This window comes from Hyla sarda, chromosome 2 (assembly GCF_029499605.1).
Source record: "Hyla sarda isolate aHylSar1 chromosome 2, aHylSar1.hap1, whole genome shotgun sequence".
In the NCBI taxonomy this organism is placed as follows: Eukaryota; Metazoa; Chordata; class Amphibia; order Anura; family Hylidae; genus Hyla; species Hyla sarda.
In genome coordinates, this window is record NC_079190.1 from 447,429,852 (window position 1) to 447,445,034 (window position 15,183).

The window sequence follows — 15,183 nt, forward strand, 5'->3', positions numbered from 1 at the left end:
CCCTCCCTGCTCCTTCTGTTATTTCTATGGAATTAGTATATAGTACTTATACACCTCTCCAAAGGCTGTGTTCACACATTGAGTTTTTGTGCCGTGTTTTAGCTATTTTTGCCATGTTTTTTGAACATCGTGGCAAAAATGGTGATATTGTACTGCAACTGTGAAAGCAACAGTAAAAATGTCTCATTTGTACAACAATTTTTGAAAATTGCAAACAAAAACAGCCAAAATCATGTAAACATTTTTGAAAAATGCAGTGTGAACGCAGCCCAAAGACTTTAAATCTTCCCAAAAAAAAAAAAATGAATTGTGATTCTTGGTCAAATCAATTTAGCCTCATGGCAATATTTCTCTACAACGGAATCTGAATAAAAAATAAATAAATAAATAAATAAATAAATAAAAACTGCACATTATGTGAACTGACCCCAACCCACTTATGAGTCTAATAAGTTCACCTGGGTAAACTCCAGCACTAGTAACACATTTGGCTATTTATTGGAAATGTAGACACGATTATGTCAGTGTGGAATTGCAAAAAAAATATAAAAAAAACAAACATGGAATCAATTCCATGCCTACCAATCAGCTAAAACAGGTAAGCACAAGACATACACAAGAACCACTACAATATTCTCTTATAATAAATAAATGAATAAATAAAAACACATGGCAATACCAAAACCAAGGTCATCTAAGAATATATCAAGGTCGTGGCTGTTATTAGTAATATATACTAATACAATTGTGATGATACTAAAGTTTTTTCCAAAGAACTCTGGAGCCAGCAGAAGACCTATTAATGCACCTTGAAATAAAAAAAAAAGAGAATGTAAAAACAATTAGTGGAAGGTAAAATGCTCAGGAACTTACTGCCATTTAATTACAGAGTAAAAATATGGAAAATGCTGATGCGGTTACAGAAAGTGGTCCTGTCTCATTCAGCTCATTTCCCCATAATGTCCTACTAAGCAATTCCTACCTGACACAGTGTAACATTAATCACTGCCGGAGAGATGCACTTCAGACGCAGTTATCAGCCGACTGCGCGGGTGCACAGCAAAGATTCTGACAAGTGAGTTGATCTTGGCAGCTGGATAAGGATTAGAGTCCCCCATGCGCCCGACTGACTCCACTATCACTCTCTCCAAAATGTCATTTGTGAGACTGCAATATGTCCGTATAACCGCAGGTAGAGAAGGGTCATCGCTACAAACCGTGAAAGATAAATGGCTGAAAAAAATATGGCAGGGCTAATCTGCATAATGAGGTCCTTCATTAATATACAAATGATCGCGATTGCAAATAGACACAGAATAGAAAAGGTGAATTATAATAAAGTTATTCTGAACATTATCCGCTCACCAGAGCCCTGACCTAGTCAGTAGAGATGAGCGAACTTACAGTAAATTCGATTCATCACAAACTTCTCAGCTCGGCAGTTGATAACTTATCCTGCGTAAATTAGTTCAGCCTTCAGGTGCGCTGGAAAAGGTGGATACATTCCTAGGAAAGAGTCTCCTAGGTCTGTATCCACCTTTTCCAGCCCACGGGAGCACCTGAAAGCTGAACTCATTTATGCAGGAAAAGTCATCAACTGCCGAGCCGAGAAGTTCGTGACAAATCGAATTTACTGTAAGTTCGCTCATCTCTACTAGTCAGGTTAGGCTGGGTTCACATCACGCTTTTCAACTACGGTTCCCGCATACGTTTTCATTAGTGAAAACGTATGGAATGGTATTGAAAACGGTATACATAGGCAAAGCATTGCAAACCGTATGCACTCTGATGCATACGGTTGCGTACGGTTTGCTTGCAATACGGTTTTTAACAGTACTCCAAACAGTGTTCAACCACCGGTTTGACTCAGGGTTAAAAACGTATTGCAACCGCATACCTTTTTTTTTTTAACATGGACGTCAATGGAAAACGCACATGTATACGGTTCCATACGGCGAAACCATATGCATTTTTTCTTTGCAAATGCGCATTTGCATCCTAAAGTCCCCACCCAAGACCCCTCCCATTAAAAATGGAAAGAATTTTCAAAAACGTATGTTTAAAAAAAAATAAAAAAAAACGGACGGAACTGTATGCACTTTTGAAAACAGTATACGGTTTAAAAACGCATACGGTTAACTTTTTCCCATACTGTTCCAACAGTTTTTTTCCCATACGGTTTTTGATAGAAAACGTATGCGGGAACCGTAGTTGAAAAACGTGTGAACCCAGCCTTACAATAAAAAGCCTCAAATCCACCTCCAGATAATGTTAAGCTGGATTCACATCACGTTTTTGCCATACTGTTTTCAATCAGTTTTTCTAAAGAAAACCGTATGGCAAAAAAAACGGATGGAACAGTATGGGAAAAAGTAAACCATATGCGTTTTTAAACTGTATACTCTTTTTAAAAGTGCATACAGTTCCGTCCGTTTTTATAAAAAAAAAAAAAAAAACATGTTTTTGAAAATGTTGTGCATTTTTTATGGGAGGGGTGTTGGGTGGGAACTTTAGGATGCAAATGCGCATGTGCAAAGTGAAAATCGTACATGGTTTCCCGTATGGAACTGTATACATGTGCGTTTCCCATTGACGTCAATGTTAAAAAAAATGTATGCGGTTGCAGTACGGTTTTTAAACCGGAGTCAAAACCGTGGTTGACCATGTTTTTGTCTCCGGTTTAAAAACCGTACTGCAACCGCATACGTTTATTTTTATTTTTTTTAGCATGGACATCAATGGGAAACACACATGTATACAGTTCCATACGGGAAACCGTATACGGTTTTTACTTTGCACATGCGCATTTGCATCCTAAAGTCCCCACCCAACATCCCTCCCATTAAAAATGGACAACATTTTCAAAAACTTATGTTTTTTTTTTTTATAAAAACGGACGGAACTGTATGCACTTTTAAAAAGAGTATACAGTTTAAAAACGCATACAGTTTACTTTTTCCCATACTGTTCTATCCGTTTTTTTGGCTCTGGACAATTCCTGACACAGACATAGGTGGCAGCAGAGAGCACTGTGGTCAGACAGGGAAAAACTACACCTTCCCACCTGGCATATACGCAGCGTATTTCTTGCTGTGCAAAATTTACGGCAGCAGCGGGAAATACGCTGTGTATTCCTCGCTCACTATACACACAGGGCTTTCCCGTGGCAGCCCTATGTGTGCAGTGAGTTTTGGAGGCGGAGCCGTGTGCCGCGTGACTGTAACGCGCCGCTCAGCCTCCAAAACTCACTGCACACATAAGGCTGCCGCCGGAAAGCCCTGTGTGTATAGTGAACGAGGAATATGCAGCGTATTTCCTGCTGCTGCCGTAAATTTTGCGCAGCGTGAAATACGCTGCGTATACGCCAGGTGGGAACGCACCCTTATGCTACTGCTTTCTTTTTGTGAAATAGCTGTTTCCTGTTGAAGTTCCCTCCTTCCAACTCTAAGTCCCAGGATCCCTTGTTTGTAAATGTGAGGTCCCTTTCCTTCCTCCCACACATCAGTCACCCCACCTATTGTAGCACAGTTGAGCTATGCGTGCTGTTCATGAGACAACAATTCCCTGCAGCCCTGTGTTGAATGATCTCCTTCTCACCCAGCGGTGGGTTAACCATTGAAGCAGACAGGCTCCTTTTTAACACCTGACAAGTGATGTAATGTCTCGGGCCACACTGCAACCTGGGAAAACCTGAGAAGGCACTAATTTTGTATGCTGTTAAAAATAAACATTGGGGGGGCGTGGTCTGGCTGCCGAGGCGGATGGTCGCAGGCTAAAGGAGCTCCTCTCACTGCCCTGCTAAAGCGACTAAAACCCAGCGTTCTGCCGTGAATTACAGACACCCACCGAGCCCTAATGCACCCAAGACAATGCCGGTGAGACGCCGCAAGCCTGGACGGGACGCTGAAAAAATTCAGCTTTGTGCCGCGCGCCTCCCGTTCTCAAGATGGCGCTTGTCAGCCTTCCGCATCTACCCGCTCTCCGGGATCCCTAGCCGCACTCAATCAACGGCCGCAGCTCACCACTACCTGCACGGAGCCGCAGGTCCTCCACTGATCCGGAGCTCAGATCCATCCCGGCGGCTGCTGAGGACGTCGGCGACACGGGTAAGCCCTCTTCTCCCCGGTCCTGGGCAGCTGAGGAAGATGAAGGCCCGGACCACCATTGTGCTGATACACTGCTAGGAGAAACGACAAGGGGGGCGGTCCCCTCACCCAAAGCTCCTTCAGGTCGGCCATTTACAGACCCTACTTATACACCCACTAGAGACAACAGTAAGGACAGCAGTATCTTAAATCAAGATGTCCAGGCAGATCCCCTAGCTGACCTCCTTGTCACTGGCCAGCAGCTCACAGATGTGACTATGAAAGACATGCTGTTACTGTTGAGAACCACCTTCCTCCAGGATGTCCAAAGAGTGGTTAACCCTTTACAGTCTGAAATCACTGACCTAGGTAACAGAGTGGATCACCTAGAAACAAAGTTTGGGGAATTTGCAGAGTCCCACAACTCTTTAATAGATTCTCAAAACAATATGGAAGATGAAATCGCTGCTCTTAAATCCAAGGTAGCGGATCTAGAAGACAGGAGCCGCCGCAACAATATAAAGTTGCACGGTATTCCAGAAACGGTGTCTCCTGCAGAGATTCCGGATTACGTACGATCTCTACTGAAAGCAGTTCTTCCTACATCTACCCCCAGAGATCTGGAGGTTGACAGGGCGCACCGCATTCCTCGCCCCAAGCACTTGGAGGACTCTGTTCCACGTGATGTACTAGCACGTATTAATTTTTTTGGGATCAAAGAACGTCTCCTGGAGTTCACCAGACGCAACAATGGACTCCCTGCACCATTTCATCATGTTTCCGTCTACGCGGATTTATCCGCTCCCACTCTCCAAGCACGACGAGCACTGGCACCGGTTACTACAGCTCTCCGCTCAGCTAACATTCCCTACCGCTGGGGATTCCCGGTGCGCCTCTTAATCAGACGTGACAACTCTCTCCATGTCATACGTTCCATAGAAGAGGGAACAGCTTTACTCCACTCCTGGGATCTCAATGTGGTGCACCGCACCAAACCAGCTCGTGTGGACAAACCATGGTCTCCTACTTGAAAATCTCCACGGCAGATCCTTATATCCTGGACAGTTCGGGCTCCGATGCGGTGGCTATGTGCCTTTGGCTTCGGAATGGACTTTCACCCCACAAGGTTTAGGGTGTCCTCACACCCTGTGTGTTTTCTTTTCTCTGTGTTTTGTGGTGTAATTACCATGTTTTTCTTCTTTACTTGTTTTGTTTTTGTCAATGTAGTGACGTTGCCTTATATTATTATCTCTGATGCTTTGTCCATTTGCAATAGACGGGCGCATGCTGGCTGGGAGATGCGCTCTGTCTCCTATATTCATTTCTCTAACCACCATATCATGCATAGCAATGTGTTACTTAGTAAGTCATAGTGATTACCATCTCTAGCATAAACGTGAATGGTTTAAACGCACCCCATAAACGATCATACCTTTGGAGGGAGGCCCAACAATTGGGCTGTGATGTCTTATGCGCCCAAGAGACGCATTTACTGGCTAAAGATGCATACAGGATCAAACACCCGGCTTACCAATATATTTTCCACTCTCATTATAGCTCGAAGTCCAGAGGAGTTATGATCGCAATCAAAAACACTGTCTCCTTTGTATTGAGGGATGTCACCGCTGATCCGCAGGGCCGGTACGTAATCTTACGCTGCTCCATCAATGCCAAGCAACTAACAATCCTCTCTGTGTACGCGCCTAATGTGGGCCAACTCCGTTTCATTGGCCGCCTACTCAGACGGGTCCGCAAAAACATTTGGGGTTCACTACTCATATGTGGGGACTTTAACATTACAGTTGACCCCTCCATAGATTCTACTTCACTCTATCGCTTACATTCTCCCTCCCTTTCCACTTTCCTATGGGAACATGAAATGTACGACATTTGGAGGATTCATCCCACTACAGAGAGGGCATACACTTTTCTCTCCGGGGTTCATAACACCTACTCTAGGATAGATATGTTTTTAGTCGACAAGGCCATACTACCCCACGCTGTGTCTTCCAGTATTGACTCTATTAAGTGGTCGGATCATGCCGCTACATCACTCCAACTGACTGACCCCCCCTTCTTACTCGTGGCGAAGCAACCCATTTATATGGTCAAACCCGACATACGCCACTCAACTAGCAACTGACATATCGGAATATTTTACCCTCAACAAGGTTTCCACGGACGACCACGTCTTACTTTGGAACTGCCACAAGACAGTGATCAGAAGCTGCTGTATCAAATACGGTGCTCTCCTGAAAAAAAACACTTAGAACTAGTGACAGACGTATTAACTAAATTAAAACAGGCTGAGGAAATTAACCAAACAACCCCAACTGCCCAGCATGCGGAAGAGGTGACAAAACACCGTAGAGATTTACGATGTTGGTTACTATCGGCGTATGAAAAATCACATCGCAAACTACAAGCGACTTACTATTCTCAAAACAACAAAGCGGGCAAACTGATGGCTAATCGTTTAAAACAACGTCTGATTAAATCTAGAATCCCCTACCTACTCCACCCCATCACAAATGAGAAGCTTTATACCCCTCGAGACATAGCGAACGGATTTAAAACGTTTTACGAACACTTATACAATCTACATACCTCAATCCCTACCCCACCGGATTTATCCACCGCCACTCAGAGATATCTTAGCAGGCTACATCTCCCATCGTTGACACCACAACAACTCGAACAACTTAACAGCCCCCTGACTCTCTCCGAAGTATTAGACACCATCAACTCTCTCCCCTCTTATAAAGCCCCAGGTCCCGACGGGTTTGTAAACTCCTATTATAAAAAGTTTAAAGATTTACTGGCCCCTTACCTCTTGAAATTATGCCAGATGGCCATGGATAATAGTTCACTCCCCGCAGAGAACCTTCAAGCCACTATCATTACACTGCCAAAACCAGGAAAATCCCCTGATACGCCCAAAAACTTCTGCCCAATCTCTCTCCTTAACCAAGACGTTAAAATATTCGCTAAAATAATTGCTACCCGCCTTTCCCTGGTATTACCATCACTAATCAACTTAGATCAAGCTGGTTTTGTTACCGGGCACCAGGCTTCGGACAACACCAGACGTCTGTTGAATCTCATGTCACATTTGGAGCGTAGTGGCCTTCCCGCTTTGCTGGTGGCACTCGATGCTGAGAAGTCCTTCGATCGCCTTCGGTGGTCTTATGCATTCTCTGTCCTAGATAGCATGGGTTTTACTGGACCTATAGTTGGGGCTCTTTCCGCTTTATATTCCACTCCTTCTGCCCGAGTTTTTGCTAATGACTCCTTGTCTGACTCATTTCCGGTCTCAAATGGTTACAGACAGGGATGCCCCCTGTCCCCTCTGCTCTACATACTGTCCATGGAACCGTTAGCACAGGTGATTCGCTCAAACCCTGCGATCACCGGAATTAACACGACTGGTGGGCCACATGTTATTACGCTTTATGCGGATGACGTGATCTTGACCCTTACTGAACCTCTTGTCTCATTGCCGACGGTGATGGACAGTATCAAAGAGTTTGGCTCCCTTTCTTATTATCAGCTTAATGAAACCAAAACTCAGGCTCTCCCGGTTAACTTGCCCCCAGGTACTTTAAAGTATCTGAAACAAAATTACCCGTTTGACTGGAGATCTGATCATTTGCAATACCTAGGCATTAAACTCACCTTCCCGCACAAATCATTGTATGCTGCTAACTATGAACCACTATTGGTGGGGTTGACCAAAGAGATAGACAGGATGTCTAATTTTGACATATCGTGGGTGGGGAGGATAGCGTCTTTCAAGATGTTCTTGCTTCCCAAGTTCCTATATTTATTCCGTACCCTTCCCATCTCCCTTCCTTCTACCTTTTTTTCTAAAGCTAATTCTCTTTTAACATCTTTTATATGGGCTGGAGGCCACCCTAGGCTCTCCGCATCGATACTCACGAGAACTAAACCCAATGGAGGCCTGGGCTCACCTAACTTGCATTATTACCACATTGCCACTCTGGTTTCCATGCTAAGGCGTTGGTGGAGCGGCTCTGATGTACCCCCTTGGGTAGAACTTGAAAATTCTTCTGTGACATCCTTACATGTTAAAGACCTCCTGTTTGTCCCATTCTGGCAGATTCCCACCCCAAAAATTATTAATCCATTGATTCAGGCCTCTTATGAAGCTTGGGTTACCTATATTACGATCACGAGTTCCTCAGGTTATGCCTTGATGGAGGACATCCCACTTTCTCTCCTGCAGATTATCATCCCTGGACTCGATGTGAGACGTTGGATTTCTCAGGGCATTACATCACTGAGAGATATGCACACGGACCATACTCTTCAAACATTCCACCAACTATCTACCATTTACCCAACACTGATTTTTACAAATACTTGCAGATACGCCACTTTATTACTAGCTTACAAATATCAACGGTCCCTAGGAATTACAGAGCGATCAAACAATTGATGTCTCCTCCGTGCAAGGGACTGAAACTTTGGTACAATGGTCTATTGCACTCACACCAATTTACTAAATCATACCCGATGAAACAATGGGAAAGAGACATACGGGTAACTTTCTCCACGGAGGAGTGGCAACATGCTCTTAAATCGGCACTTGTCGCCTTTCAGTGCTCCACGCACTTAGAGTCGGCAATTAAAACAACTTTAAGGTGGTACTACACACCAGACAGATTGTTTTTGATGTACCCTGGGGTTTCACACCTATGTTGGAGGGGATGTGGGCTGAGAGGCTCCCTCTCTCATATTTTATGGGAGTGTCACACTATTGCCCCTTTTTGGTCCTCTTGCAAAGAATTATTGAAAGAGATATTGGGAATCGCCCCCCCCCCCCCCCCCCATGGACGCAGGAATCTGTCTCTTTTTATGTTTACAAACACTCCCACGTCACTTAAGGGACCTCTATTGTATTATCTGCATTCTAGCCAAAATAACTCTAGTTAGCAACTGGAAATCCACAAATGTACCTACCATTGCACAATTAATTGCCAAAATCAACACTACATACTCATATGAAAAAATCTTAGCCAGAGGAGCGGGTCGTGTACACCATTTCAGAGGCGCTGGGAATGTTGGGCAGCTTCGGAGCACTGCATAGACATATAAACGGAAGTTAACCACAGATAGACTGTCATCTCATTCTCCCCTACCACACATTCACCCTTCAGCCAGGAACCTAGCAATCACTTGTAAATACAGGTTATTTGCTGGATGAGGCATCACGATATATGTTACTTACTTAATCCTGAAGAAGACACAAATCTAGTTGGTCAATCCTGCCTTACGGGCTCTGTTACATGCTAGTCACTATTTGGCACTTGTTTTATTGTTTTATTGTTCCTTGATGTTTGACACTGTTTGGATTCATGTATAAGTCACGCGCACCAGTGTCGGTCTACGTGTTGAAAATTTTGAATACCGCCTCATTTGAGGCTCATGTAACTAACTGACCATACTGTATTGTTCATTGAAAAATTTCAATAAAAAGTATTTGAAAAAAATAAATAAATAAAATAAATATTGGGGCAAATATCACATAAGAATCCTTGAAAAATCCAGGAATACCCCTTTAAGGGCTTTAGGCTGGGCTTCGAAACTTTGCTGTCATGCTAAAGATTTTACAAAAGACCTGCATCCCATAATGGGCACTGCAGCTCAATTTAGTGATTTCATCCGGATTCCAAATAATGAGCATAAACCCTTCAGGGAGCGAACACTGGGAGTTGAGGTTTGTCAAGGTCCACATTACCTGTGTGCACACACATTTTAAGATTTGGTAGAAAAAAATGTTACAATCTGCTGGGGGAAAAAAATCTTTTCAACAGATTTTATGACAATCCTAGCCAGTTACCTGGTGATGCACACTGCAGCAGTGTTACAGATTTGCCACCGGGGGCAGCGCACATATCCAGAACGCTTTCTCCATGCTTGACATCCAGTGCCAGTACAGGCAGAAGGGAAGAGGCATTCAGTATGTAATAGCCTTTAATCCTGCCGGTCTGATGGCGCTGAGAAGGAAACTTTCCAGGATTCCTATTGATATAGCAGTTCAATGATTCTGGAAAGGTATGATGAGTGAGCTGCTGGTATCCATGTAGCAATAGTTGTTTCTTGGTCTCTAAACTGCATTGGAAATTATTCAGTAACACTGCATACTGCCAGAGGCCAGGAGTGGTCAGCACCTCCCTGTTGGGTATATATAGATATAGTTACACAAGACATTTGAAGCATAGAGACACAGGCATTTTCTTATAACAATTCACATATACAATTACTGGCCACTTTGTAGACGTGGCCAAAACAACTTGCTGAAGTTCAAACCGAGCAAAATAGGAAGGAAACCTGATTTAAAGGATTGGGGATAAGGTGTCTGATCGCGGGGGTCCCGCTTCTGGGGACCACCGCAATCTCGGCTGCGGCACCCGAGACATCTGGTGCACAGAATGAACTTCGCTCCGTGCCAGATGACTGGCGATGCGGGGCGGAGGCTCGTGACTTCAAGGCCACGCCACACTTGTGACGTCACTGCCACGCCCCATCAATGCAAGTCTATGGGAGGGGGTGTGACTGCCGTCATGCCCCCTCCCATAGACTTGCATTGAGGGGCTGTGGCCTTGATGTCACGGGCGGGGCGTGACCATGACGTCACGAGCCTCCAGCGCTGCACCCGACGCTCTAAACCAGTGATTCCCAACAGGGGTGATTTTGCCGTGAATTTTTTATTTTTTTTATTTCGAGCCCCAGACTCACAGCACCGCAGGGGGGAAGTGAAGCCTGCGTGTGTAGTGCGCACACAGCGCCACTCAGCGTCCCCCTCCCCACTGTGGCACAGTGAGACGAAAATGGTGCCCTGCTACAACGAAGAGGGGAAGATGCAGTGGAACTCTGCTACCCCCCCCCCCCCCGTCATCCATGTCCACCCCCCGTCACCTATGTCCCTTTGTCACCCCTCTTTTATTCCCCTTGTCATCCTTGTCCACCCCCCTGTCACCACCCCCCCCGTCTCCCAAGACCACCCCCCTGTCATCCATGTCCACCTTGGCCATCCCTCTGTCACCCCTGTTCATCCCCCTGTCACCCCCCCTAACGGGCAACCCTCTAATCCCCCCCCCCCCCCCCCGAGTCAACCCCTCTGTCAGCCATGTCCTATTTATTTAGTTATTGAACTTACTTGACTGTTTGCCACTGATCCCCCAGTTCATTGGTGTATGTTTTATCAAAGTAATCCAGCACCACTCGGCAAACCTGTTTCTTCAGTCTTGCCATCTGTTCTGCACAGGACACAAAAACACACAAAAAATGTGGATTGTTAAAAAATACTTAAAGGGGTACTCCGCTGCCCTAACAAAAAGTTCCGAACGCTTGGAACAGGCGGTCATGACGTCACGACCACGCACCGTCACACCACACCCCCTCAATGCATGTCTATGGGAGGGGGCGTGGCATATGCCACGCCCCCTCCATTAGACTTGCATGGAGAGGGTGTGGTGTGAGGTCACGAGGGGACGTGGCCATGAAGTCACAACCCCGGCCGCCTGCACCGAGCGTACTAAACGAACGCTGGGTGCTGCACAGATATCGTGGGGGGGCCCAGCGGCGGGATCCCCGTGATCAGACATTTTATCCCCTATTCTTTAAATAGGGCATAAGATGTCTAGGTGCAGAGTACCCCTTTAAATAAACAATAGGTTAATGAGCTCCCCAGCAGCTGGGATTGCAAGAAAGATGATGCCCTGGCCCCACCTATGGCCCCTGTCTCAGAGTTTATGGGGTCACATATGATGGGGCACAGCATGCTTGGCTATTTTAATATACTGCTGCATGGTGTGACATAACTATGGACTACTGTGGCTATCTATATTTGTCTGATGTATTGTGTGATTTATGAAGGTGTTGATGTGATTTGGCTCTATACATTTTATTCTGGTATACTATTTCAGCAGTGTTCAACCTGCTATACTGGGGGGACTCATAAACGGTAGGGGGTTGGCACACACATAATAATCCATAGAATTCTATAGGCAGCTGTAAACTGACCATGGATAGGAGACAGTGCCACAGACATCTAAAATTAAGCGAGTAAAATCATGTATATATAACTGTGGTGCAAACAATAACTAACTGCATGGAGAACCCCCCTTGTTTAGGCTAAGTTTCTACTTGTTTTTTTTTTTTTTTTTGGGGGGGGGGGGGGGGGAAACGCAAATTCTGCCGCATGGTGTTTTTTTGGGCCAAAAAACGCTGCGGCCAGATGTTAGCTGTAAATCAATGAGAAATCGCAAAATTCTTTTTCCACTTTTCCACTTTTTCAGTTTGGCGTTTTTTTTTTATCCTTTTGGTATTTTTTCACTCTTTTTTGAGTTATTTTTCAGCTCCTTGGCGGTTTTGCAAAATCGCAGCATGTTGAGCCACTGGCGTTTTTCCCCTGAAATTGTGGTGTTTTTCTCCCATAGAAGTCTATGGGAGTAAAAAAAAAAAATGCAAGAAAAACACCATGTGGGTTTTAACATTTTTTCAGGCGTTTTTTATTCTCTTTTGGGCCTTAGCGATCCAAAAAATGTAATGGAGATAACTTTTTTAATAAAATTTCGCAGGGTACCATTAAAAATAAAAAAGATACAGTAGTGATGGAAAAAATTGTATTTAACGAAATTTATCTTTTTTAAAACAACATTTTTTATAAATTTTTAAACAGGGATCAACAGGGCACTAAAAATATAGCCGACAATAATAAAAATGTAGTGTGTGTGTGTTTTTCACTTTTTATTCTTTATTTTTTAGGTGGTACTACTACTCTCAGCATGGGACACACTGTTCCATGATGGGAGTAGTAGTACCTGTACTAATTGACAGATTGCCGGGGTTCCGTTGCGATCCTCCTGTATAATGTATAGATTCTATGGTCCCCTTCACTGACGTATATATACACATATTCATATTTCCCACAGAGCTGTGATTGGCCAGATGGTTCCAGCCAATCACAACTCTCTGTGGGAAATATGAATAGGTGTATATATACTTCAGTGCAGGGGACCATAGAAGAGTGGCCGCCCGCATCTATACATTATCCAGGAGGATCACAGCAGGTGTCAGGCGTGACATCCACTGTGATCTTTCCTTAACTGCAGGTACTACTACTCCCAACATGGAGCACACTCTGCTCCATGCTGTGAGCTGTAGTACCTGCATTAATAGACAGATCACAACAGGTGTCAGAAATTACACTCGCTGCGATATGTCTATTAATGCAGGTATTACAGCTCCCAGCATGAAGCAGAGCTCCATGATGGGAGTAGTAGTACTAGCATTAATAGACAGATCACAGCGGGTATCACTCCTGACATCCGCTGTGATCGTCCTTTCTATTGTAGAGATGCAGAGCGGCTCTATACAGCGCTCACATCTCTGTACTATACTCCGGTCAGTGATGTGAATAGAACATCACTCATTCATATTTCCCGCTGAGAGCTGTGATTGGCTGCAACAATCCGGCCAATCACCACTCTGGGTGGAAAATATGAATGAGTGATGTTCTATTCACATCACTGGTGGGAGTACAGAGCAGAGATGTGAGCGCTGTATAGAGCCTCTCCGCATCTCTGCTATATTATGGACGATCACATCGAGCGATATGTCTATTAGTACAGGTACTACTACTCCCATCGTGGAACAGTTGTTTAATGCTGGGATTAGTAGTACTACCTAAAAAATTTCAAGAAAGAGAGAAAAAAAAGTGAAACACACACACTTTATTAAAAATGTATTAATATTTTGTTATAAAAAATATAAATTTCATGAAATATATTTTTTCCATCACTACTGCAACCTTTTTTTTTTGGTACCCAACAAATTTTGGGTACCAAAAAAAGACGCTAAAGGGGCCAAAAATGCAATTTCCACACAAATAAAAAAAAGCCAGAAAAAACGCCAGATGCAGGAAATTGTACTGGCGTTTTTTCTTGCATTTTTTTTCAAACCAAAAAACACAGGACAAAAAAACAAGTAGAAACTTAGCCTTATTGTATATTTCTCCATTATCTGTAACCTGATCTCTTAGTAGGCTGGATAGTCCATCCCCTCTCTTAAGAAAGACATTCACATGTAGCGAGGTACTTTCACATGTAATTAGTTAGCACCTGATTTCAAGCAGTGCCTTAAAGGGGTACTCTGGTGGCAAACTTTTTTTTTTTTTTTTAAATCAACTGGTGCCAAAAAGTTAAACAGATTTGTAAATTATTTCTATTAAAAAATCTTAATCCTTCCAGTACTTAATAGCTTCTGTATACTACAGAGGAAATTCTTTTCTTTTTGGATTTTTTTTCTGTCTGTCCACAGTGCTCTCTGCTGACACCTCTGTCCATTTAAGGAACTGGACAGTTCCTGACATGGACAGAGGTGTCAGCAGAGAGCACTGCAGTCAGACAGAAAATAAATTCAAAAAGAAAAGAATTTCCTCTGTAGTATACAGCAGCTGATAAGTACTGGAAGGATTAATATTTTGTAATAGAAGTAATTTACTAATCTGTTTAACTTTCTGGCACCACCTGATTTAAAAAAAAAAAATAAAGTTTTTCATCGGAGTACCCCTTTAAGCTGTGTGATATCTGCTGCGGATTTGCTATCCATTGACTTCAATGGGTAGAAAATCCGTCACTCACTTGCAGAAAACATGTGGGACTTACTCTCATAGGGCCAGGTGCATAGCAAACTAACCTCTGCAGTAAGTGGCGGTACAGAAGCCGGACTCCTTTTACAATGTACAGGGTTATCCCCTTAAGAGCAAAAGGTGAGCCCCTCCTGCAACTTAGCTGGGCATGGGGCTATACAGCTGCAGGCCCAGGCTGGTTTGAGCAGGAGGTATATGCTGTGTGCTTCCTGCCCAGTCAGGAGTTAAAGGAAATCTGTCATCAGTGTCCGGTAACCACAAAATTCCTCCGAAAGAACCACAGGATCAGGCAGGCACTTGGATCTTGTTTGAGGCAAAAAGTTTTATTACCCACAATGCAACGTGTTTCGCGGCGAACCGCTTCATCAGGCATAGGTATGATATGATGAAGCGGTTTGCCGCGAAACAAATTGCATTGTG

The 15,183-nt window shown here is 44.0% G+C and overlaps 1 protein-coding gene across 8 annotated transcripts in view; it reads right to left on the reverse strand.

Annotated features, from left to right (window-relative positions):
* The window catches only part of NSUN3 (NOP2/Sun RNA methyltransferase 3), an 83,363-nt gene that overhangs the window by 59,628 nt on the left and 8,552 nt on the right, over positions 1 to 15,183 (reverse strand). For 5 of the 8 annotated variants that reach the window (XM_056559330.1, XM_056559333.1, XM_056559327.1 and 2 more), the window contains 2 exons: positions 11,269 to 11,368; positions 9,949 to 10,283 (listed from right to left, as the gene is read on the reverse strand). In XM_056559330.1, coding sequence (XP_056415305.1) covers positions 9,949 to 10,283; positions 11,269 to 11,363 — 430 coding nt within the window. In that variant the 5' untranslated portion in view covers positions 11,364 to 11,368. The remainder of the gene's footprint in view (positions 1 to 9,948; positions 10,284 to 11,268; positions 11,369 to 15,183) is intronic. The other 3 variants (XM_056559328.1, XM_056559329.1, XM_056559334.1) reach the window with 1 other exon arrangement.